General features: G+C 43.2%; 1 protein-coding gene across 1 annotated transcript in view; it reads right to left on the bottom strand.

The window, feature by feature from the left end:
• The window catches only part of NDUFS4 (NADH:ubiquinone oxidoreductase subunit S4), a 197,081-nt gene that overhangs the window by 120,115 nt on the left and 50,737 nt on the right, over positions 1-26,229 (bottom strand). Inside the window, exon 2 of the mRNA XM_068249424.1 lies at positions 25,234-25,312. Within this exon, the coding sequence (XP_068105525.1) occupies positions 25,234-25,312 (79 nt within the window). The remainder of the gene's footprint in view (positions 1-25,233; positions 25,313-26,229) is intronic.

Consider the following 26,229-nt stretch of genomic DNA (forward strand, 5'->3'; position numbering starts at 1 on the left):
TGAGCTCGTCCATACCGCTAAGGTGGTTAAAAAAAAAAAAATGGTTGGCCGTGCAAAATCACTTACGAAAATCATTTAGTGGATATGGGCCTTAAAGTGTACCCGAACCGAAGCTCTGGTAGAAAATGCCATACTTACCTGAAGAGAGGGAAGCCTTAGGATCCTATTGAGGCTTCCCTCGCTGGTCTGATGTCCTGTCACCCCCACCTTCCCCGAAGATTAGTGACAAGGCATTGTCGCTAATCATATCGGAGCCACGCAGCTCCTCTTCCTGATTCATAGAGGTACAGTTGATGTGTGAGACCACCCTTGCATACACAGTAAGTCGGTGGCGAGGCCTCCGTGCTACTGCGCGGGCAGGCTCACGCATCTGATACACATCCATGAATCAAGAAGAGGAGCTGCCTAGCCCGATGTGAAGGGGGGCTGTGCTCAGCAACGGTAGGCTTTAGACCAGCGAGGGAAGACTCAATAGGATCCTCAGGCCTAAGGGCTTGCATTGAACCCGAGCTCCGACTCAGGTGCATTTTAAAGTGAACCTCCAGACTAAAAATCTACTCAGCAGCGCTGAAAATGCTTGGTGTTTCTTTAACAGTTTCACAGCATTAGAACTTTGTTTTTCTTACCAAAGCATCATTTTAGCTGCACAGAAGAAAACTGCCCGGGCATTTTCCCTAATACTGTGCAAAGCATGATGGGATTTCTGAAGTTGTCATTCTCTTTCTGCTGTTTTGGGGCAAATTTGTTTTTTTTTTTAAATGTTGAATTTGAAATTTGAAGCCTAGCGCATGCAGCTGGAAAGGGTGATCAGGATACAGGACAGTTGGAACTGTGTCTCATGCTCCCTGTCCCCTCCTTTCAACCAAAAAGATGGCTGCCCCCATTAAATCACAAACATTTGTCTGTTCTTTTAAAACAGGGTGGGTAAGAGGTAAGAGACTATATTATCTATTTTAATTAACATAACTAATGTAACTTAATGATAGTATGTTTGTTTCGGCTGAAGTTCCCCTTTAAGGATGATGATCCAGACAGTTCTCAAGTAGTACATTTAGTATAGCAGTCAGTGAAATTGGACTTGAGGCATTGCCAATAGATAGAATATTAGTAATATGTCCATGCATGGCATTAACCTCCCTCCCTGCTACCTTATTGGCTGACACTAACCTCCCCCTCCCTGCTACCTTATTGGCTGACACTAACCTCCCCCTCCCTGCTACCTTATTGGCTGACACTAACCTCCCCCTCCCTGCTACCTTATTGGCTGACACTAACCTCCTCCTCCCTGCTACTTTATTGGCTGACACTAACTGCCATCCCCAATTTATCGCCTAACACTAACCTTCTTCCCTGCTACCTTATTGAGGCCCACTGCACAACAAAATCGCTAGTAGATCGTCAAAACGCTAGCAGCTTTTGGAGCGGATTTCAGAGTGATTCTAGGCATGTTTAGAGAGGTTTTCTAAACATGCCTAGCGTTTTTGGGAGCGATTTTGTGTAGCAGATTACAAATACTGTTACAGTAAAAGCTGTTACTGAACAGCTTCTGTGACAAAAACGCCTGGAAAACCGCTCTGATGTAGCGTTTTCCACAGCGGTTTGCGTTTTTCCTATACTTTACATTGAGGCAGAAACGCTTCTGCAAACCGCAAACGTGCAGCAGGAGGCACGTGTGCGGTTTGCTAAAAACCTCAAACCGCTGGTGTGCACCATCCCATTGAAATACATTACCAATGCGTTTTCACTGGCCGATGCAGTTGGCGGATCGCTCCTAAAACCGCTCGGTGTGCACTGGGCCTGACTGACACTGATCACTGAAATGTGGAATTCCTACGAGAATCTTTCACCATCGTAGTACTCAGCAGACAGAAGATTTCAGTACACGATCCAGTTTGTCAACAACCGTGTATAACTAAACTATGTCGGTAGGGTTGTCCTTTGGACCAAGACTTGTAACAGGTTTACATGAAAGCACTGTAATTAGTAAGGGCACACTACACATGGAAAGATGAGGTCTTTTAGTCCTAGAAATTTTAAACCAGGGTATAGCTTTCATAATGTGGAGCGCATGTGAATTTGTATACTGCAAAGAATGTTTCCTAGTGCTAATCCAAAAAGAAAGCCTTCGAGCCTGGTGCTAATACCCATCACATCACGTTGATGTGCATCCAAATTCCTTCTACGACATCAGTTTTATGTGACAAAGTCAGGCATTTTGCAGTCTCCTGATCAAAGCGTGATGTAAAAATATATGCAATACCTTCATCAATACCTATTCTTTTCCTCCACAGCCATACAGGACGTGCCTTGCATGAAATGCGATCCGTGTCAACTTGATCAAGGTCAGACTTCCTCCAATCTATTTCCTTATCTGTCGGCATGTTTCTAATTTGTAGATTTCCTCTCCCTAAATTGAGAAATATTCCTCCCACAGCCAGTGGTGAAGGCTCACGTGAAAACATAATTTGAAGTTCTACTGAAGTTTTCAGAATTCCAGCTCGGCATTCAGCATACCTTGCCAAGGTCACGTACCGGCAATGAAGGACATCAACCGGACATTGGGGCTAGTCCCAGAAACCTGTCTGACATATGTTTGCCATGTGATGGTCCACAGTGAGATAGACAATACTCAGCAAATGTTTTTGGCAGGTGTAAAAAAAATATGCTTTAAACTAAGAAAAAGAATGAATCAAAGAGCGAGATGAAAATCAAATCAATATTTGGAGTGGCAACTTTTTGGCCTTCAAAATGGCATAAATGCTTATCTAGGCACACTTCACTTGGGTATACATCAACGACAATTGAGCGGACTATACTCATGCTTACCCTAAACCCCGGGAGCCTTGCCACAGTGCATTGCCCTGTCATCCCTCCTCCATAAAGTACATTCAGTGAGGAGTATGCCAGAGCGATGCGTCTGCACAGCGCTTCTTGCCTACAGTGTTGCCCTCAGGATCGTACATGATCCTTGCAGGTGATATCAACAGTGCGCATGTACAAGAGATGCATTCACATTTGCATGCCACTTACATAACTTTATGGAAATTAAAGGGGCACTAAGGCGAAAAACTGTAAAATTTTAAATATGTGCAAACATATACAAATAAGCCATAAATTACTTTTCTCCTATGTTGCTGTCACTTACAGTAGGTAGTAGAAATGTGACAGAAGCGACACGTTTTGGACTAGTCCATCTCTTCATGGGGGATTCTCAGGGATTTATTTATTTTCAAAAGCACTTGGTGAATGGCAGTTGCTCTGTCCAACTGTGTAGCGAACAGGGAAGCCGGCCAGCATCATTGTTTAAATCCTTGTAAAATATCTGTGCAGTGTGTGGGCAAGCAATAGATCTTTCTCTGATCAGATTAATTCAGAGAGGGAGCAATGCATCAGCTGATCTAGTCCTACATCAAGTGATGTATGGCCTCCTTAAAGCGGACCTTAACTCAGAACTTCCTCTCTGCTCTAAAAGATACGCAACAGCATAATAACCTTTAAAGAAAATCCTTTCTTGGTTACAGCTGATGAAAATCCTGCAATAAATCTGCAGTTTGCTTTCATGGAAGCAGACATATTGTTAACAGCCTGTGTTTTCAAATGGGCTTATCTGCCATGGCAGTCAGCTGAGAGATCATATTACACTGGTGATTAGTCACAGACGAGGGGTAATTAGACAGGCTAAACTCTGTAAATACATATAGGGTGCATTTTTCTATGTTTTCCTTCTGTCTTGTACAATAGTTAATGGGGACCATGCCTCGACAACGGGGACCAGACTGGAGCCGAAACGATTGTCGGCCACTTGGTCCGATGTATTGCATGTGTGTGTGATGGGACAATACATTTCACTTAAAGTTCCATGAAGTCTGTGTGCGGATTCCTCCTTTAAACTTTGGATATACGTTTCCCAGTAATCCTGCACCAGCATCCACTGAGTAAGGTGTGCGGTTCTTTCCTACAGACAGAGCACAGACACAGGTTCAGGGGCGATAAACCATGCACTCGATAAATACTGTTTGAATGCTATGATCGTCCAGCAGTGTCCAACACAGGCTTTCTCAACAAGGGTTCCCTGGAACCCCAAGGTACCTTCAGTACTCTGGAGGGGTTCCTTGGCATTTTCCCCCCCATCGGGGCCGGGTTGGAGTATAACAGAGCACATTGTAATAGGGGGTACTGTAAAATAGAAGCTCTAAATTGGGGGTCAGAATAATAATGAGCACATTAAAAAAAGTAATAGGAGACAGTATAATAAGTGGCAGTGTAATAGGGAGTAGTGAAATAAAATACCTCATCTATTTTTAAGACCATGCCTCCTGCAAAATACAGTGGGATGCGAAAGTTTGGGCAACCTTTTTAATCGTCATGATTTTCCTGTATAAATCGTTGATTGTTACGATAAAAAAATGTCAGTTAAATATATCATATAGGAAACAGACACAGTGATATTTGAAAAGTGAAATGAAGTTTATTGGATTTACAGAAAGTGTGCAATAATTGTTTAAAAAAATTAGGCAGGTGCATAAATGTGGACACCACAAAAAAGAAATGAAATCAATATTTAGTAGATCCTCCTTTTGGAGAAATTACAGCCTCTAAACACTTCCTGTAGGTTCCAATGAGAGGCTGGATTCTGGTTGAAGGTATTTTGGACCATTCCTCTTTACAAAACATCTCTAGTTCATTCAGGTTTGATGGCTTCCGAGCATGGACAGCTCTCTTTAACTCACACCACAGATTTTCAATTATATTCAGGTCTGGGGACTGAGATGGCCATTCCAGAACGTTGTACTTGTTCCTCTGCATGAATGCCTTAGTGGATTTTGAGCAGTGTTAAGGGTCGTTGTCTTGTTGAAAGATCCAGCCTTGGCGCAGCTTCAGCTTTGTCACCGATTCCTGGACATTGGTCTCCAGAATCTGCTGATACTGGGTGAAATCTATGCATCCCTCAACTTTGACAAGATTCCCAGTCCTTGCACTGGCCACACAGCCCACAGCATGATGGTACCACCACATTTTACTGTAGGAAGCAGGTGTTTTTCTTGGAATGCTGTGTTCTTTTTCCTCCCTGCATAATGCCCCTTGTTATGCCCAAATAACTCATCGGTGCACAGCACCTTATTCCAAAATGAAGCTGGCTTGTGCTTTAGCATACCTCAAGCGGCTCTGTTTGTGCTGTGGGCTTCCTCTACATCACTCTCGCATACAGCGTTCAAAAACGTGTTTGCAGAAGTTCCTTTAGATCCAAGATATTTTCAGGGTTCCTCTAGGGCAGCGGTGGCGAACCTATGGCACGCGTGCCAGGCCCGGCACACATAGCCTAATCTGCTGGCACGCCACCGCTGCTTATGAACTGGCCGCAGCGTCTGCTAGACGCCGCCGCATCAGTTCATAGCCCGCAGCCCCGCAGTCTCTCGGGAGGCAGACCAGGGCTACGGCAAGATGGCTGCCGAAGCCCTGTACTGGAGACTATTTGTGTCTCCAGTACAGGGCTTCGGGCGCCATCTTCCTGTAGCCCTGCACTCTGCCTGTCAGCGGCAGCGCGGGAGACTGCAGGAGGAACGTCCGGGGGAGATGCGCGCCAGAGCCCAGCTGAGAGAGAAGACTTCTGTCAGGTGAGTACATTACTTTTTTTGCAGGTGAAATGCGGCCCACTGTGTTATTTTTTGGTAAAATGTTTTGTCACATTGTGTTTATGTCCTGTGACATGCTGCCCACTGTGTTTGTTTTCCGGTGAAATGTGGCCCACTGCATTTGTTTTCTGGTGAAATGTGGCCCGCTGCATTTGTTATCTGGTGAAATGTGGCCCGCTGCGTTTGTTTTCTGGTGAAATGTGGCCCGCTGCGTTTGTTTTCTGATGAAATGTGGCCCACTGTGTTTGTTTTCTGGTGAAATGTGGCCCGCTGCGTTTGTTTTTTTTGGTGAAATGTGGCCCACTGCGTTTGTTTTCTGGTGAAATGTGGCCCACTGCGTTTGTTTTTTTGGTGAAATGTGGCCCACTGCGTTTGTTTTCTGGTGAAATGTGGTCCACTGCGTTTATTTTCTGGTGAAATGTTGCCCACTGCGTTTGTTTTCTGGTGAAATGTTGCCCACTGCGTTTGTTTTCTGGTGAAATGTGGCCCGCTGCATTTGTTTTCTGGTGAAATGTGGCCCACTGCGTTTATTTTCTGGTGAAATGTGGCCCACTGCGTTTGTTTTTTTGGTGAAATGTGGCCCGCTGCGTTTGTTTTTTTGGTGAAATGTGGCCCACTGCGTTTGTTTTCTGGTGAAATGTGGCCCACTGCGTTTGTTTTTTTGGTGAAATGTGGCCCACTGCGTTTGTTTTCTGGTGAAATGTGGTCCACTGCGTTTATTTTCTGGTGAAATGTTGCCCACTGCGTTTGTTTTCTGGTGAAATGTTGCCCACTGCGTTTGTTTTCTGGTGAAATGTGGCCCGCTGCATTTGTTTTCTGGTGAAATGTGGCCCACTGCGTTTATTTTCTGGTGCAATGTGGCTCACATTGCATGATTTTCTGCTGAAATGTTACCAACATTGCATTATTTTCTGCTGAAATGTTGCACACATTGCGTTTATTTTCTGGTGTCTGGGGTAACTGTTGCTGCATTTATTATTAAGGGCTCATTCACACTACAGAACGTATGCACGAATGCGATTTCATGCATGCGCTGCCAACGCACAGTGATCGCACTAAATGCATGTTGTGGTGCGCTAAACGTGGACGTCGGCAGCTGTACCCATCGGGGAAACGTATGTGTTGTGCGTTAAAATGTTCCCAGATGCGTTACAACGTAACGCATGGAAACGCACACCTGTAGTGTGAATGGTAACATGGAAGTCTATTGACTTTCATGTTACCATATGAATCTTACATTATGTGCGTTGCGTCAAAGCTGACAGCGCAGCACATAGTGTGAATGAGCCCTTAATGGTCATAGTTGGCTATATTTGCTGCTTTTGGGTTACGGCGGGTATAAATAGCATCATACAGTTTCTGCACACCCATGATGCGAATCCTCGTTTCACCACATCATGGCGGAAAAACACTGCTTTCTTATGCCTCGCTGTTACATCATTATGTTAGCTCCGCCCATACAATATCATGACCACGCCCATTTTCCAGTGCGACCCCCCCCATTGGCACTCGGAGATAAATAAGTCGATGTTAGGTCGCAGTTTGGGCACTCGGCCTCTGAAAGGTTAGCCATCACTGCTCTAGGGGTAAAATGGTTAAAAAAGGCTGGTTACACAGGTGGCAAAATAGTAAAAGACAGTAAATTAACCACTTCACCACTGAGGGGTTTTACCCCCTGACCACCAGAGCAATTTTCACCTTTCAGCGCTCCTTCCATTCATTCGTCTATAACTTTATTATTACTTATCGCAATGAAATGAACTATATCTTGTTTTTTTCGCCACCAATTAGGCTTTCTTTAGGTGGGACATTATGCCAAGAATTATTTTTTTCTAAATGTGTTTTAATGGGAAAATAGGAAAAATGTGGGGGAAAAAATAATTATTTTTCAGTTTTCGGCCATTATAGTTTTTAAATAATGCATGCTACTGTAATTAAAACCCATGAAACGTATTTGCCCTTTTGTCCCGGTTATAAAACCATTTAAATTATGTCCCTATCACAATGTTTGGCGCCAATATTTTATTTGGAAATAAAGGTGCATTTTTTTCAGTTTTGCGTCCATCCCTAATTACAAGCCCATAGTTTATAAAGTAACAGTGTTATACCCTCTTGACATAAATATTTAAAAAGTTCAGTCCCTAAGGTAACTATTTATGTATTTTTTTTAATTGTAAATTTTTTAATTTTTTTTTAATTACAAAAAAAAAAAAAATGGGGAGTGTGGGAGGTAATGAGTTAATTTTATGTGTTAAAAGTCATTTATTTGTATGTTAAAAAATGTTAGGGTGTAGTTTACTATTTGGCCACAAGATGGCCACAGTAACTTTTTGTTTTAATGCGACCTCCAAGCTTCCTTCCGGAAGCTTGGAGGAAGTATAATGAGCATGGACACGTGAGTTTTTTCTCACAATGATCGCGCTGCCCATAGGAGAGCAGCTGATCATTGCGGGGCTTAGATCAACGAACGGGAATGGATTTTCCCGTTCATTGATCTCTGGGCGAGCGGGCGGCGGCGGTTTTACTAGCGGCGGGCGGCGTGTTTACGAGCGGGAGCGCGGGCAGCGTCGGGAACGCGGAAAGTACGTGTTTCTCCATCCCTGGTTTTTAAAGGATGGAAAAAGGGGCGGAGAAATACATACGCGCGGGGGTAAAGTGGTTAATTACAACTGTGCTGTCAATGGAAATGTATTCCAAAACAAAACAAAAAAAACTTCCAAAATCTTTCAAGCTGAAAATAAGCGGTGGCTCATGCCTGTTACTGCACCCCTAACAGTAACAGTAAAAAGCCATCTCTTCTCTGCAAACTGAGTTACAAGCTCGGTTCCCAAACTGCTTGTCCCCAGCGTGATCGCGGCTGGAATTAATGGACACATGATCAAAGAAACAGCGGCTTATATTTAGTAAAGCAAAAGCATTTCGGAGGCAGACTGGACAACAATCATCAGTAATGATATTCCAAAATAGAATGGACATAATCCCAGCCGGTAACAAGGTACTGATCGAGGCCTATAAATAAGAAAATCTCCTGAGGGTTATTGGAACTGACAAAATTGCAGCGGGGAGTACAATGACTCTAGTAACTGGAAAATAACATTAACAGCATGATAATAAAGTCTAAATACAAAACTATTTACTAGTGTTTCTGCTGAAGACCTTGAGTGCGCAAATGCCAAATCAAGCCATCTATTTCTGGCCGCTCCATTGCTGTGCGAGACAAAACAATGTAGAGAGCAACACAATCAATGCACAACACAATCAATGCCAAAGAAAAGCATTGCATGACAGCTGCCTGCTCCAAAAGTTTATTATAACATCAGGTGCGCACCACTGAAATACTTTGCTCACATTACTGATTTTGCACATTTTGTTTTTCCCACGCAATTATCGCTACTGTCTCCCTCCACAGTGGGAAGGCCCTGGTTTCGACCTTCCTTCCCTTCCCATAAACATGTAAATGTCACATGGCCAGGAAAGGCAATTAAAAAATATATACGCTGTTACCATGAAATTAAGACATCCCCTGAAAGTAAGCCCTAGCAATGTTGAGCATGCTTGAAATATAAGCGCTGCCCCAAAAGTAAGCCTTAGGCCCAGTTCAGACTGTCAGCGTTTGCAGAATGCGTATAAATTTAAATAAACGCAAGGTAAAAATGCATGCGTTTGTATGCGTTTTCTTTTGTGTTTTGCACACAAACGTCACACGAAACAGAAAAGAATTATGGGAAACGCAGAGGGAAACGTATGCTAAAAACGCAATAGTACGCGTTTTTGATACACATCTATAGACTTTCATTGCATCCGTTTCTGTGCGTGACACACAGAACTGCGTGCAGCAATGCGGATGAGAAACGTATGCGTCTCATACGCATACATGTGAACGAGGCTATTAGAAAACATTAGTAGCCGTTTCTATGCGCAAAGTCTGCCTGAATGCGTTCTGTAAAAACGGCTAGGAACGCATAGCCTGAACGGGGCCTTAGTGGCTGTAAGGGAAAAAGTATGGCAACTTGTATTATTACTGGAGCCCATGGATTCGTGGGCAGGACCATGGCTCCATCATTGGGCCAATCACTGCACTCGCTGCTACTCAGCAAGTAGTCCCAATAGGCTGAAGCTCAGGGACACAGCTGCATGGAGCTGGGGGAAAGAGGAGAATGCAGGGGGGCATCTGAGGACACAGGGGACACCAGGAAGACATGTAGTACAGTGGAGGACATAGGGACAAAGGAGGATAGGGAATAGAGGGGACACTGGGAGGACCCTAAAGGCACAAGGCGGACACAAGAGGTGGATCCAGCAGAGGAAGAGGCAGCACAGTGGGGAAAGCAGGAGGACACAGCACAGGAACTTATGAGTTCATAGAAATTTAAGTCATCCCCTGAAAATAAGCCCTAGCACATCTTTTAGTGCACATAATAATAATACATTGTCTAATTTTCGGGGAAACGCGTTATATATGGTGTGTTACTACTGCTAAGGAAACCAGAGACTTATCCTGCTTCCTTCTATACCACATGGAGCAATTGCAAGGGCAGGGCTCTCTCACCCTTTTGTGCCTTGGAATTTGTTACACATTTGTTTATTAACTTTGTCACTGTAATTACCAATTCTGCATTTTGTCTCAATTCTGTATTTTGCACCAGCTCTGTACTTTGAGTATTGGTGTACACCATTGTCTGTATTATTTTGTACCACCTTTGTTCCTTACTTTGTACAGCACCGCAGGATATGTTGGCGCTTTATAAATTAATAATAATCATAATAATAATACCAGTTGCCTGGCTATCCTGCTGATCCTCTGCCTCTAATACTTCTAGCCAGAGACCCTGAACAAGCATACAGCAGATCAGGTATTATTGTCAGATCGAACAAAATTAGCTGCATGCTTGTTTCTGGTGTTATTTACTAGGAATGATAACAGATATGCAAATTGTTCCGAGCTGATGCAAATGTATGCACATTTTTATGCAAATGTATGCAGCTTGAAAATTGACCAATCAATTTAAACCTAGGTTTAAACTGATTGGTCCATTTTCAAACTGCATACATTTGCATACAAAATTTGCATAATTTCTGAAGAATTTGCATCTAATTGATGATCCCTATTATTTACACACTTCTGCAGCCAAATAGAGCAGCAGGGTTGCCAGGTAACTGGTATTGTTTAAAGCGGAACTGTAGATTCAAATTAAACACATTGTTTCACTTACCTTGGGCTTCCCCAAGCTCCCAGCAGCCGTCCTGTCCCGCGCCGCTCCTCGACGAGCCTCCGTTCTCCCGCCGCCAGCTACTTTCGGTTTCACCACCGGGCCACTGCACCTGCTTGGCTCTGGCCACGCGTATCTTTTCTTCGCATTCCCCGCTATTGCAGAGGGGAACGCGAAGAAAGGATACGCTTGGCAGGGCTGCGCTGGCATCGACTTACAAGTCAAGGTGCAGAACGGAGCGGCGGCGGGGGAACGGAGACTCGGTGCGGGACAGGACAGCTGCTGGGGGCTTAAAGAAGCTACAGGTAAGTGAAACAATGTGTTTAATTTGAATCTACAGTTACGCTTTAAAGGATACCAGAGCTGAAAATTCTAGGAAAACCATTACCTTATCAGGCGCTGGGCTGCCCATGGCCGGGAGCGCACTGGGCATGTGTAGGACATCAATACACCAGTGCGCTCCCGGCCACGGACAGCCCCGCCAGCGCCTGTGCAGAAGTCTGACTCCGGCGACTTAAAAGATCCAGGAGTGTGATAAGGTAATTGCAGGGGGCAGAGAGGAGAACGGTGGGAGAGGCAGGCATCAGCAGAGGTCACATTATATGCCACCCCCCCCATTTTCCTAGGATAAATTTGGCAGCCTCCATATTCTTCTCACTTCAGTTATCGTTTAAGCTATATAGACAGAAACTGATGTTGGACAAACAATTAAAAAGCATGCAGATTGCAGTTTGAAAACCCAATGACAAATCTGCATTCTCTGTAACACATTAGCAGAAAAAAAGCTACCAAACTTTGTGCTGGGAGTCAAACAAGCACAACTATCAGGTTGCACATGAAAAAACAGACCACACATATCAGAGCACTTTAAGAGAGACTTGCCAAAAGTATAATCTGCTACTAATTAGAATCGGAATGCCATCTATTCTTTCTAATTGTATTCCAACTGTCATAATCGGAGAGGTTAAACTGAAGGAGCGGTGCTGGAAGATATGCGAGGATGAAGTAAGTCTGCTTTGATCCAGCTATGTGCTAACAAGTTAATTGCCGCCTAAAACCAAGGCTGAAGGTCCAAAGAAACCTGTTACAGTTGTCTGCAACAGGAAATGCTATTTGTTTTGGAAAAGGTTAAAGTAACCATTTCTATCGTTCACAGGAAACAATGCTAAACAAGTGTGAGGCTATTGGTAAGATATCATTGTCTTCCTATTGGGGAATTGCTGCCAAAATATTGTGTTTGGTAATGTTACAGTGAGGAAGAGTGAGGACCAAGTCACACTAGGTCTGCTGGATGATCTCCTGGATATGGGTGGCAGCGACATGGAGAAGGGAACCATGCCTTCCTATGGGCCTGATAACACGGTCCTCCTGCATCGGATACAGGAGTATCGGCTGGGATATTACTGTGGAAATTCCCAGCATGCATGATAATGAGCAGGTAACGGATATTGTACAGCACCACGGAATGTGTTGGCGCTTTATAAATCAATAATAATATACAGTACAAGCAAGGGCAGCCATGCTTATTCAGCTGGGCCTCAGAATTTAAAGCAGCAGTGGCAGTCATACTATCCCAGGGAAAAAAAACAAGTATATAAATATTTGTTCTAGTTACATAACATATGTATTGTACTGTCTATGTTTTTATTTCAGTGAATTTTATATAGTAAAGAGAAAACTGTTCCAGGCATGTTCCATCTTTACTGTCTCTGACCGAAGTCAATCCTGATGTAATACCCTCTCTTACTATTTTTATGTCCTAGAAACTGCATTGTCATATCTAGCTTGCTTTGTGAACATTTGTAAGTGCAGCATAGATTGTATTTCAGCAGCTTCTGCAGAGCGGTGAGCTGCATTTCCCTTTGCAGCCTCCTGTCACACTGAACTGCCTTAAAGAGAATCTGTACTCTAATATTCTTACACTAAAAAGCATACCATTCTATTCCTTATTTTCTCTTGTGCCCCTCTGTGCTGTTTCTGCCACTCTCTGCTGCAATCCTGGCTTGTCATTAACAGTTTAGGCAGTGTTTACAAACAAACTAACCAGCTTGTGATAGGCTCACATAAACAGAGTGTGTGAGTCATACAGAGTGTGCAGGGGGCCTGCAGAGGGTGTGTATCGCTTCTATCCAATCACAAGCAGCCCTGCACATTCCACACATTCAAGCCTTAGCCCGACAGATACGACAGAGGAAAGGAGATAAGATTTATTACAGAGATAGTGCAATTAGGAAAGGCTGCAGTAAGCAAGAGCACATTAGAACAGGCATAGGAACTTATAGGATAGAAGAACTAAGGCTGAAAAATTTGTTACAGAGTCTCTTTAAGTCAATCAGTGAGAAACAGGAATGTGGGAGGGGTGATGAAAAGCTTCCCTCTCCTTGGCAATGCACCAAATAGAGCCAGGCTGAATAAGATTTATTACAGCAGACACATTTATGATTATATTGGTATGCTTGCAATGCAGGGTTTTTAGGTTGTAGACAGCATAATAAACAGAGGCAGAAGTTATCAAAGACAAGAGGTTTTTTTTTCCCTATTTCCTACCAATTTAATCACAATAGTAATCTGCATGTGCATTGAGAGTAAATTCTCTACTGACAAAATAAGAAATCTTTTGCGCTAGTTTCGCGTGAATATCTAGGAATATCGCACTGGTAGAACAGTGCAAAACTGTTGTAGAACTAAAATAATTACTACCACTTCTAAAACTCATACAAAGCTGCCACATTACTACTGTATGTGTTATATTCCCTACTTAAAGTTCTCAGTCACATTTCTTTATACTGTGAGACAGGAGAGGCAGATTTTTTTTCTGAAGCAGGAGTATGCAGACTGACAGAAATCACTCAGTCCATAGGGTTCACTCAGTCCATCCTACCCTAAGTAGTGCCCTGACTGATGCTATTTTGCCATCAAAATCCTATTGCGAGCCCGCCTTTTAGCTGCCACAGTACATCTTGCCTCGCTCTGAGAATCCTACCTATCTCCTCCTGTCTTAGAACAGTTTTAGAAGGAAATTGCACCTTCTTAAATTATCGGAGACAGTTCTGCATGCTTTCTAGAAACCTCTTAAGATTTTCATTGATAAGTCTGGCCCATTAACTCTCTGCACTCAAAACGCACAAGCTGGAAGTTTAGTCTTGTACAAATTGCTGCTGCAGTCCATTTAGGAAGCAAAGATCCTCTAGTTTTGAAACAAAATACAATGGCCTCGATTCATAAAAAAGTGTTCGGTGATGTAAATCAGTGCGGGGAAACTCCGCGCTCGGCATTTCTGACTTTTGGGTGGGCATTCATAAAATGTTGCCAGTTGTGATAGCAGAGCGGAGATTTCCCGCTGTAGGCTGGCGGTAGGCTGTCGGGAGCCTTGCGGAAACACAGGAGCTGGCTAAGTCCCTCCGTGCGGTGTTCTCTCTGCTGCTGCTTGGGAGGTCTGTCCCATTCACTGCACTGTATTCCGCACGCTTCTCGCCATATCAGAGGGAGCGGTATTCCCCGTCCACATACCGCTTCCTATAATCTTTATGAATTGACATTTGGTTACTTTTGTTAAGATAATCACCACACAAGGCGGTAATTTATCGTTCTTCTCAGGAATGTCGGCTTTTCATGCGGAAAAAGCCTTTATGAATACAAGTTTTGCTATGTGGTCGGTAAAGTGAGCTTTTTTCAGCATTTCCGCATGCGGGAATGCTTTATGAATCGAGGCCAATGTTGCAACAAACATGTTTTTATTGTTACTGAAATTACAACTTGCAGATTTTTTTGTAATGCAAAAATGTTTCCCTAAAAAGGGACCTGACCTCTTGCACAGGACTGAAGGAAAGCAGAGAAATATGCACCGTGTGTGTTTTTAGAGAGACAAGCCTGTCTAATCCCCCTCTCCTTCAAATGTAATTTGATCTCTCAACTGTCACCACAGGAATTTGGCAGTTAATGGCAGACACAGCTAATACGTAAACAGAGGATGTTAAAGAGACTCTGTAACCTCAAAAACATCCCCTGGGGGATACTCACCTCGGGTGGGGGAAGCCTCTGGATCCTAATGAGGCTTCCCACGCCGTCCTCTGTCCCACGGGGGTCTCGCTGCAGCCCTCCGAACAGCCGGCGACAGACCCGACTGTAAAATCAATATTTACCTTTGCTGGCTCCAGCGGGGGCGCTGTGGCTGCTTTCCGCTCCGAACTACTCGGAAATACCCGATCTCAGTCGGGTCCGCTCTACTGCGCAGGCGCCGGAAACTTGCGCCTGCGCAGTAGAGCAGACCCGACGGCGATCGGGTATTTCCGTGTAGTTCGGAGCCGACAACCGTCAGAGCGCCTGCGCAGGAGCCGGGAAGGTAAATATTGACGTCATCTTGTACGGAGGGCTGCAGCGAGACCCCTGAGGGACGGAGGACGGCGTGGGAAGCCTCATTAGGATCCGGAGGCTTCCCCCACCCGAGGTGAGTACCCCCCAGGGGATCTTTTGATGTTACAGATCCTCTTTAACTCTTTGTCTGCTTCCATGTAAGCAGGAAGTAGACAATGCAGATTTATTGCAGGAATTCTGTAAGCTGTTGCTTATCTTTTAGAGCAGAGAGGAAGTTCACGTCTGCTATAAGGTGGCCACACACACACACCATAATTCAAGAATTACAATCAATTTTTCTGATTGCCTGTAACATTTGAAAAATCTGCCCAATGTACCACACACGGGTTCAGTTTCTCTCCAAATATGAAAAACAAAAATGATTGCAAACTCTGAAAAAACTGCACTTCTACAATAAAGTCAATGGGAACTATCTGAAAAAAGACAGATACTGGAAGGATCTGGGTCCTGCAGAGCCTTCCCAATCCTCTCCCGATGCTTTCGGTGCAGCGCTGTCCCCGGGAGTAGTTTTGGTCAAATACTGCCCGCTCCGCTGCTGAAGGAGGCTTCTGAAAGTCTTCAGGAGCCTGAGTGCTCCCAAAGACGGGACGCTCCATACCATGCATGCGTGAGCGCAGTCATAAGTGCGCAGTATGGAACCACCTGTTTTCGGGAGGACTTGGCTACCGAAGTCTCCCGCGGCGGGGGATTCAAACATGGGAGCCAGCGCTGCACCGCGGGCACCAGGAGAGAAGAAGGAAGGCTCATTAGGACACAGAGTCTTCCCTCTAAGTAAGTACCTGCTTTTTTTTTTTTTCCAGACGGTTCCCATTGACTTTAAAGAAATTGACAATCTACCCTACACCATTAACATAAAAATGTTATAAAAATTGACCAGAAAACCCACCACTCCCGATCAAAATATATCAGAAAACAAATTTAGATTTTTCTGTACAACCAATTCTTTTTATAGAATAGCTGTAAGATTGGATCATTTTATTGCATCGTGTGCGGCCACTTTTAGTCTCCCTCAAATGTCCCCAGTTAAAGCTCCACAATCCGTACCTCCTCTTCCTCCTTAAAGAGGAACTCCAGCCTAAACAAACATACTGTCATTAAGTTACATTAGTTATGTTAATTAAAATAGATAGGTAATATAATCTCTTACCCACCCTGTTTTAAAAGAACAGGGAAATGTTTGATTTCATGAGGGCAGCCATCTTTTTGGTTGAAAGGAGGCGACAGGGAGCATGACACAGCTCCAACTGTCCTGTGTGCTGATCACCCCTCCCAGTTGCTAGGCAGCGTGAACAACAACATAGGAAATCCCATCATGCTTTGCACAGCATCAGAGAAAAAAAGCCCAGGCAGTTTTCTTTGATGGGCGGAGCTTAATTAAAAATTCAGCTAAAAATTATGCTTTGGAAAGAAAATCAAAGTTCTGATGCTGTGAAACTGTTAAAGAAACACCAAGCCTTTTCAGTGCTGCTGAGTAGATTTTTAGTCCGGAGATTCCAGAACTCTCCCAACACAATCAGTTGAAACTCCTGCTGTCTCTCTGTCCCCGCAATCCTTTGAATCTCCAGGTGCCTAGCTGCTTGCGATCCACCAAGAAATCCCCTATTGCATCTTACACCCAGTTTCCAGCAATCTTCACTGGTCCTGTAAGCCAGTGTTCTCCAACCCTGTTCTCAAGGCCCACCAACAGAGCATGTTTTGTGGAAATCCACAGAGATAGTTAATCAGTTCTGTTGAGACACTAATAGCCCCACCAAAATTTGTGGTTTTTACTGCAAAACATGCACTGTTGGTGGGCCTTGAGGACAGAGTTTGGGAACTCTGCGAAGTGACATCTCTGCTAGCACAAGGGTTGAACAGGTTAGGGCCGAGTGGTGGAGCGCAAAAGGGTGCAATGCAAAGAAATACATGGATTGAGACAGCTTGTAAGACTCAGGCTGGAACTATTGCCACCCTCCCCCCTAACCCTTGGCACTGGACGAGCATATATACACACACACCTATACATATTTATTGAGATCCATGACAAGACAAAGATCCTTGACCATTCACAGATATGACTTGCACATCAATGTACATGACAGTAATACTGGAATCCAAACTAAGCTGGCAACGAAACAAAAATGTGTAACCCAGAAGTTCTAATGTGATGATCTTGTGCTATGAAAACAACCAGCAGGAATGAGGACATTTGGAAAGTGCAAGAATCTAGGTTGAAATACAACTGAATATGTGGTCTGAGCTGTCAGACCACAGTTCTGTCCACGGCTGGCACTCGCCAAAGAGAGCAGCAGGACTGCCAGGCAACTGGTATTGTTTAAAAAAAACAAAACCCACAAATACGGCAGCCTCCATATCCGGTGTACTTTAAAGAGGAATTTTATTGACTAGAACTATGAATAAACTGACTTACTTTTCACAAGAGACCTCTTCAGCATTTTGTATGAGTAGTTTAACCCTCCTGGCGGTCTATTAAAATCCGCCAGGAGGCAGCGCAGCAGTCTCTTTTTTTTATTTAAATCATGTAGCGAGCTACATGATAGCCGCTATGCAGCGGCATCCCCCCGCCCGCTTCGATCGCCTCCGGCTTCGAGGCCTCCGCCTCTGGAGGGCTTACCCCATCGGCATGGCGACGGGGCGGGATGAAGTCACCGACGTCGTGACGTCATTGGGAGTCCCGATCCACCCCTCAGCGCTGCCTGGCACTGATTGGCCAGGCAGTGCACGGGGCCGGGGGGGGGGGGGGGGGGCGGCGCGGTGAATAGCGGCGATCGGTGTGCTAGCTGCGTGCAGCAAAAAAAATTATGCAAATTGGCCCAGCAGGGCCTGAGAAAACATCCTGCGCGGCTTACCCCTTACGGCCAGGAAGGTTAAGGACACCCAAAGCGAAAATAAAATAGTGAAATAAAATGATTGGATCTATCTTCCTTCTTCTAAAAATGACTTTTTAAGATATTCCACGGTTTTATTTTATGTTTAAATCTACTTTTTACGATTTAAATGTTGTATTGTTTTTGCTCAATGAGCATGGCAGAGCTAAAATCTATGAACTACTGACCCTTTTTATCTCTTTCCTACTCTCAGAAGCCATTTTCTGCCAGGAAAGAGTTTTATATTTGGAATTTCTTATCAGGGAGGGTCACACTGTAGTCGCTTCCTGTCTGAGTCAGGACTGAGTCAGCCACTTACATACCTGATATTTAACTCTTTCAGGCAGAGAAAGAAAAAAAGGAACACAGCATAGTTATTAGTGTGTTTTAGTATCACAGCGCAAATTCACTCTTCTCACTGGTCCACTTCACCACCTGTATGCACTCAGTTGTGCAGATAAAATAAACAGGTATGCTTTCAGTGGAAAGTAATAGTTCTTTATTTTCTGGATAAAAACAGAACAGGCAATATTGGGGTGGGCACTTACTTTTAGAGGGTCCCAATCCACTCAGGACCCTCTTTGGCTGATAGCGCTTCCCACACCGAGTGGTACTAAGACCTCACCCCACGTTCCTGCCTCCGTGCTGCCCGCACTTGTCCCGACTAGTTTCAGCTCTTGCCGTCATCAGGGGAATACATTTTTATCCAGAAAATAAAGAACTATTACTTTCCACTGAAAGCATCCCTGTTTATTTTATCTGCACAACTGAGTGCATACAGGTGGTGAAGTGGACAAATACATCAGTGAGAAGAGTGAATTTGTGCTGTGATACTAAAACACTTTACTTTTCTTGTGGATGTGAGGATTCGTCCCTACACGGCAGCAATCCACTTACACTGAACTGGGGCGCCACGGTACCTTCCTTTGAAAAAGCATAGTTATTAGTGTGCTTGGTACTGTACATACCCATGTCTATCTCATGTCACACGCCACTTCGGGTATCCTTTAAACTACATCTTTCAAGCACCTTATTGTCAAAGCCTAAACTGGGACTGAAACATTTACCAAATACAAACATGGAAGTGTGAAAAGGTGTCACAACACTTATGAACCTTTACTGGGGAGAAGATAGGGGAATTGGTTGCTATACGTTTCGACAATGTTAATCAAGGAATATTATCGACTAAGTCAGTGAGCTCCCTATACTATGTTATAGTTTTCTGCTTTGCATACTAAAATATAAAAAAAGTAACAAAGACAAGTTCTAAGCAGGACTGGTTCTACATGTAGCCATTTTTATCACCATGTACACTTTAAAAGACCTTATTACAGGTAGGGATACATTGTAAACAATGCACATATAGGACAGCTTAAAGGAGAACAAGAATTGTGGTTACCTAATTCAGAGAGACAAAAGGCAGAGGAGGAAGAACTGTGTGACAACATTTTTATTAGGAAACAAGCGCAATACAAATACACTTAGAATGTGAAGATAAAAAGAAGGCATGTAGATGGGCAAAATGCCCTTCAATGTGATCTGGGTGGGTACAGCCTCAAAACCACCGTGGCCATGGGCAGTTCGTCAACCAGATGGAAGATAGTTCTTGGGTGCCCCGCCACTAGGCTCTCCTGTGCTGGTGACGCCACAACACGTTTCGAAGTGTCCATGCCTTCGTCAAGTCAAACCAGATGATGGCGTTGCCCATCCCAAACTTATTGTGACATCACCAGCACACGACAGTCCAGCGGTGGGCACCCCTCCTCTCTGCCTTTTGTCTCTCCAGCTTGTGTCAAGTGTACAACAGTCAGCAAGCCAGTGACTCAATGGGGTGGCATTTTGGAAGCAGTTATATTTCTGGGGAAGGGGATTTCATTAAAGCTTCTTTTTCAATATTTAACCAAGTAGAGTGGGCAAGAGTTTCATTTAGGAGAGGGTAATTGCAATAGAGTTCTGAGTAACAGCTAACATGGAAAAAATAAACTAAAAAAAATAAGTAGAGATTCACAAAACGAATACACAGGCCACCCTGATCAACGGATATACAAACAAAACGAGGAAAAGTTTATAAGATACTTCCAAGATGTTCGTGCCTGAGACATATTGCCTTCATATAAAACCACCATAAATTCATAGTGTGTACCTCCCCATCCATTTATCTTCCGCTCCCTCGCCAAGGACACGGCAATACGCAGTGTACTTCCAGGTGCACCTTAGTGTACCCTAGCGAGACACACTGTGCTTGATTTAGTGTGCTCATGTCAAACAACAACATGTGTTTTTTTGGCTACCACAAATAAAATATTCTTCTAGAAATCAGTACAGGAGTTGGAAAACTGAGGTACAGAATTTATTTTTTAACAGGAAAAAAGACAGACAATCACCAAGCGTCTTATAGTTGACCCCTTTAAGGGTCTAAAAAGTCTAATCACTGAATAAATCAAATCAGTCTATGGATATCTTGTTTCTAGAAAGGAAAAATAAAAAATCCTTAGTTTCAAAATTCAACAATCTCACTTCATCTCCTGCAGCTCTCATATGCACAGAGGGCTATGGAGTTGGTACAAAATTCATCCAACTCCCCGAGTTTATGGAACCATCAACTCAAACTCCAGGTACCCAAAATTGCTCCACAGCCCTGTATGTACAGTAAACAAAGCGGGTCATAGAACTTTAAAGTGGACCTGAATTCTTGCACAGGACACAAGGAAAACATAACAGAAATGCACCCTGTATGTATTTAAATAGTTTAGCCTGTGTAATTCTCTCTCATTTGTGTCTGAATCACTAGTTATTTGATCCCTCCCCTGTATCACATGACTGCCTATGGCAGATAAGCCCATTTGAAAGCACAGGCTGTAAACAATATGTCTGCTTCCATGAATCAGGAAGTAGAAACTGTGCAGATTTATTTTAGAATTTGTATCAGCTGTAACAAAGAAATGTTGTTTGTTTAAAGGTTTTTATGCTGTTGTGTCTCTTTTAGAGCAGAGAGGAGTTCTGAGTTCAGGTCCACTTTAAAGGTTAATGAAACAGCAGTTGTGCAATTGCAGCCGCATGCAGGACCTTAAGGGCAGCACTCTTGTTATTAATCTTGGTAGTTTTGGATGCATTACAAAAACTTTTCAAAATAGGCACTGCGCATGATTGCAACCGTGTGACCACTATTGCTACAAGCTTTTAGCAATACACAAAGGGTTGATTGACTATAACGCACTGCAACAGCGCGAGTTATATCCCACTCCAAGTGCTAACAAAGCAGTGCGACTTAATGACACAGCTGGACACACTACGCATCCTAGTGGCAGCGTAGCCTGCGTACCTAAGCATAACAGTAATGGCTCACAGCAGAATGTAAAAATTATTGACGATACACATTTTTTCGTTAGTTTTCCTGGTTTCAGCATCATGAACACTTCTTAAAATGATATATTGCTGTGTATTACAATGTTACCCCGCCCTCTCAGTGATGTTCTGCCTAGGTAATAATGTCACACAGCCTTCTCCCCCAGGGAACTTTGGGCCACCAGTAAATATGCCGACATCACTGATAACTCTACTAAAATATAGGAGATCAACCCTAGATTTAAAGAACAGCTGAATTGTGTTAAAGAGAATCTGTATTGTTAAAATCGCACAAAAGTAAACATACCAGTGCGTTAGGGGACATCTCCTATTACCCTCTGTCACAATTTCGCCGCTCCTCGCCGCATTAAAAGTGGTTAAAAACAGTTTTAAAAAGTTTGTTTATAAACAAACAAAATGGCCACCAAAACAGGAAGTAGGTTGATGTACAGTATGTCCACACATAGAAAATACATTCATACACAAGCAGGCTGTATACACCCTTCCTTTTGAATCTCAAGAGATCATTTGTGTGTTTCTTTCCCCCTGCAGCTATCTTCCACTGAAGTGTCAGGCTGTTTCCTCCTGCAGACAGTGCAGACAGCTCTGCCTGTATGTAATTCCTCACTATGTGAAAGCCCAGCCAGCTCAGAGGAGGATTTATCCATCTTGTAAAAGATAAGAGAGAAGAGAGAAGCTGCCCTAATCTAAATAATACACAGGCAGTGTGCAGAGAGGGGCCTGGAGGGGGGAGATGCATCACAGAACCACAACACTGAAGAACTTGGCAGCCTTCCAGACACAGCCTGACAAGTCTGACAAGAGAGAGATAAGTTGATTTATTACAGAGATGGTGATAGTAGAACGTGCTGCAGTAAGCCAGAACACATTAGAATAGCTTTTGGAACGTGTAGGATGATAAAAAACAGGATGCAATTTTTGTTACGGAGTCTCTTTAAAAGACAATGCCTAAGCAGTGTTCACCAACCCTGTCCTCAAGGCCCACCAACAGTGCATGTTTTGTGGAAAACCACAGAGATTGTTAATCAGCTCTGCAGAGACACTCATTACCTCACCTGTGCATGTTTGTGGTTTTCTGCAAAACATGTACTGTTGGTGGTACTTGAGGACAGGGTTGGGGAACTCTGGCTTACAGCACTATCTTTAGTCACTAACCATATTTGCAAACTGGAAATGGAAAATGTGTAAAAAAAAGTTGAGCCCAAGCTAGGTTCTCAGCCAAGAAGACGACGAACAACAGCCTCTAGACAACATGGGATCCTGCCCTTCGCAGATTGACAGGTTGTATTTACTCAAGATATGGGAACATGGTGATTAATCCATTAGCATTGTTGGCTTACTTTGGGGTTCTAGAATAGCACTAATGAGAATGGCTCTATGTACTTGTAAAGTATTTACATAACATACCAGTTCTACGCATATCGGAAATGCACTCACTGAACACCATGAGGAACACCTGTACAACTTTTAATGCAAATTTTTAGACAGGCAATGCATAAAATAATGCAAATGCATGTGAAGAAATTCAATGAATGTTCCCTTCAAATAACAGAATGGAGATGAAATGTGATTTTGACCATGTAGATTGTTCGATTCATATGGCCTGGCTCAAGTATCTCTGTAACGGTGGATCTCCTGGGATTCTCACACACAACAGTCTCTAGAGTTTACTGCAAAATGCACAAAAATCATCCAACGAGCAGCTGTTTTGTAAATGGATGTGAGGTATGTGAGAGAAATTGGAAGAGAACTGCCACACTGCTTTTAGCCAAAAACAGACCTCTCTGACTGTGGTGAGCAAAAAGGGATCTCAGAATGCACAGTATGTAAATTCTTCTTGGGGTCCACTCTTGGTAGCCCAAAAAAAAAATGGTTGCAGTGGGCGCATGCTCTCCAAAACTGGACAGTTAACATAATTAAAGATGATGAATCTTGATGTATTCTAATGCACATGGATGATGGGGTCAGAATTTGGGGACAAAAGCAAGAAGCGATGGACACAACTGGCTTTGTGTCAGCAATCCAGGGTGATCGTAGTTTGATGTCAAAGTTGGTTTACAGCATGAAAGTGCAGCTGATAAATCAGCACAATTTATGTGTGATGCAATCATGGTAACATGGTCCAGAACCTCGAAGAACTGTTTACAACATCTTGATGAATATGTTCCAAGAATTGAGGATGTTTTGAGGACAAAGTGAAGCTTAGCCAGTGTAGAGCTCTGTACACACCTAGAATCCTGCACTCTTCCACCTGACAGGTCATGGTTACTTTTCAAAAAGCTTGCGTTTGTGACCGTGGGGGGTGAATAAAGGGTTCAACAAATGTCAGTGAAAAGTTAAAAAATAGAAGAGAGATCAATAAATTATTGATATTCGCCGTGTAATTTGTTCATATTCTTTGATCCACAATCGGCCTGCACGTAATCATCCCTACTACTGGCAGGTATGAAAAAAAAAAACAGACAGCACCAACTGCAATTATCTATAACCACACCCCCTAACAATGGGAAAGGCTAAAAAGTAGTTTGTTTTTTATAGATATACATATGCACAGAAGGAGATACTGGTTAATTGGCAGTTGGAAAAAGCACTTATTTCCCACAATGCAACTAGGTTTCCAGATAGGAAACTGTCAGGACCTAAGAACTGACATGAACTATTAGAGAAAAGGTGAAGATTTCTCATGGTGAAGGGGGTATCAGCTAGTGATTGGGATGGAGTTCAATCCTGGGTTACAGTTCCTTTTTAACCTCTTCTTGCAAAATGGACGTTTCATAAACATTTAACATCTCTATGGGCAGACGTGAACTAGTTATAGTACCACTATACCAAAATAAATGTTAAAATTTAAAATGCATAGATCCACAATGTACATTTTTCCTCAGAGTAAAATTAAGTATAATTTACCTTTTCCGTATGTTACTGACACTTACAGTAGGTATTTAAAAGCTGACAGATCTGATAGATTTTGGACTAGCCCATCTCCTCATGGGGGATTCTCAGAATTTCCTTTATTCTTTACAAATGCGCTAACAGGAAAGGATCCATACAAAGGTGCTGGTTGTCTTCCTACCTCATTTGCATATAATTTTGGCAGTTGGTCTGAACAACTGCCGTTCGGTAGGTGCTTTTGTAAATAAAGAAATGCCAGAGAATCCCCCCCATGAGGAGATGAACTATTTCAAAACCAGATTTTCACTGCCCATTGTAAATGAAAGGGGAAAAAAATGTATCGTTTATTTTACACAGTTGTCCTTTAAGCACATTTTTGATATAGGTTTGCTTGGTATGTCCTCAGACTGCTCAGTTTACTTTATATTGCAATGGAGTGTTTAGTATGGAACAACATTGCTGTCTCACCTACAGGAATAGGATTCACAGGTGTCCTCAGATATGCATTCATGGAAGTTACCACTTAACGTGAACGAGTTAAAGTTAGTTTACTTGTGATAGAGAGGAGAAAATTCACAAACAAACTCGAAATCCCCATTTGTCAGCCTCGGTACATAAGCGGCTACAGTTGGATGATCACGGTGTACACATAATTAGTGTGCCAGCATAGTGTTATGGTAATGCTTAGTACTAGCAGGCTCGCTGACAGATAACTCTGACATGATCCGCTCTTCATGTTAACCGTTTGCAGATTGCGAGCCTTCCTCTCTCAGTACAGCCATATGGTGACGTCTGGCCCTGTGAATGCTGCATTTCCTAATAGAGCACAGTTTACCTATTGCACAGTCAGAGCCCCTGAAGGGACATGAAGCTGAGAGAAGGAGAACTTACCAATTTCTCATCCACGGTGATGAGTTGCGTGTCTCGGCTTTGGGCCTCTGCCAGCCTCCATGTGGAAGTGCTCAATGACCTGCAGAGCAAGATGCAAAGTTAAAATGATTCATGCATTGAAAAAGTAAAGGCAGACAAATCTTACATAAACAAGTGACTTTAACGATATTCAGCCAGAAAAAAAAAAAACACAGAAGACAGGAGAGAAGGGCACAACAATCCTTTTTCTCCCCAATTAGTTCTGTCTGCTGAGTTTTTGGCAGACTCCCACTCTGGCAGTTCACAACAGGCTGCACTTTATGTCTGCTACAGGCTCCTCCGTCACACAGATAGACCGCCACTGGCAAAAACTGTACTGCTCTATGAGGATGTACAGTAGCCGATTTGTCACGAACAGACAGAGGAGCACAAAGCTACGACAAGCATGGGCCCAAAAGTGATGGCATCAGAGGTGAAGAAGAAGGAAAGGGAGGCAGGGACAAGAAAGCCCCTGTTTAATTGTATTAGCTGCATGGCTTGAGACAAACTGCTAAACCAAAGTCAACAAGTTCTCTTTAGTCAAATGTTTTCATTCTGGCTCAGTAGTTTTTACTAAAAGTTTTAGGAAACAAAGTATGAATGTGTTTGTCCTATTTGCTGCATTCTATTGACATAATGCTTGGTTATAATGTCTGTAAAGATTTCTTACACCAAAGACCTAATGTAAGCACGTGGGCTGATATATTAAAGTTTATCTCACTTTTAGGCAAAAAAATGAAAACAACATCCTTGTGGACAAACAAGTATTGCAAAGATTCCGTTAATCATTTATACAGATTACTTACATTTTGTTTAGCTTTGTCTAGCTGAAATAAAATTAGGTCCCTTTCACAAAGATAGTCAAAATGCATTCCTCGTGATACAAACGTCCTGTTTCATGCACCGTGCTGCTTACTGCGCAGCAGAACACTGACGCATTTCACCTCTTGATGGGGAAGTGATGGGGGGGAAAATACA

The sequence above is a fragment of the Hyperolius riggenbachi genome, chromosome 1 (assembly GCF_040937935.1).
Source record: "Hyperolius riggenbachi isolate aHypRig1 chromosome 1, aHypRig1.pri, whole genome shotgun sequence".
Taxonomy (NCBI): domain Eukaryota; kingdom Metazoa; phylum Chordata; class Amphibia; order Anura; family Hyperoliidae; genus Hyperolius; species Hyperolius riggenbachi.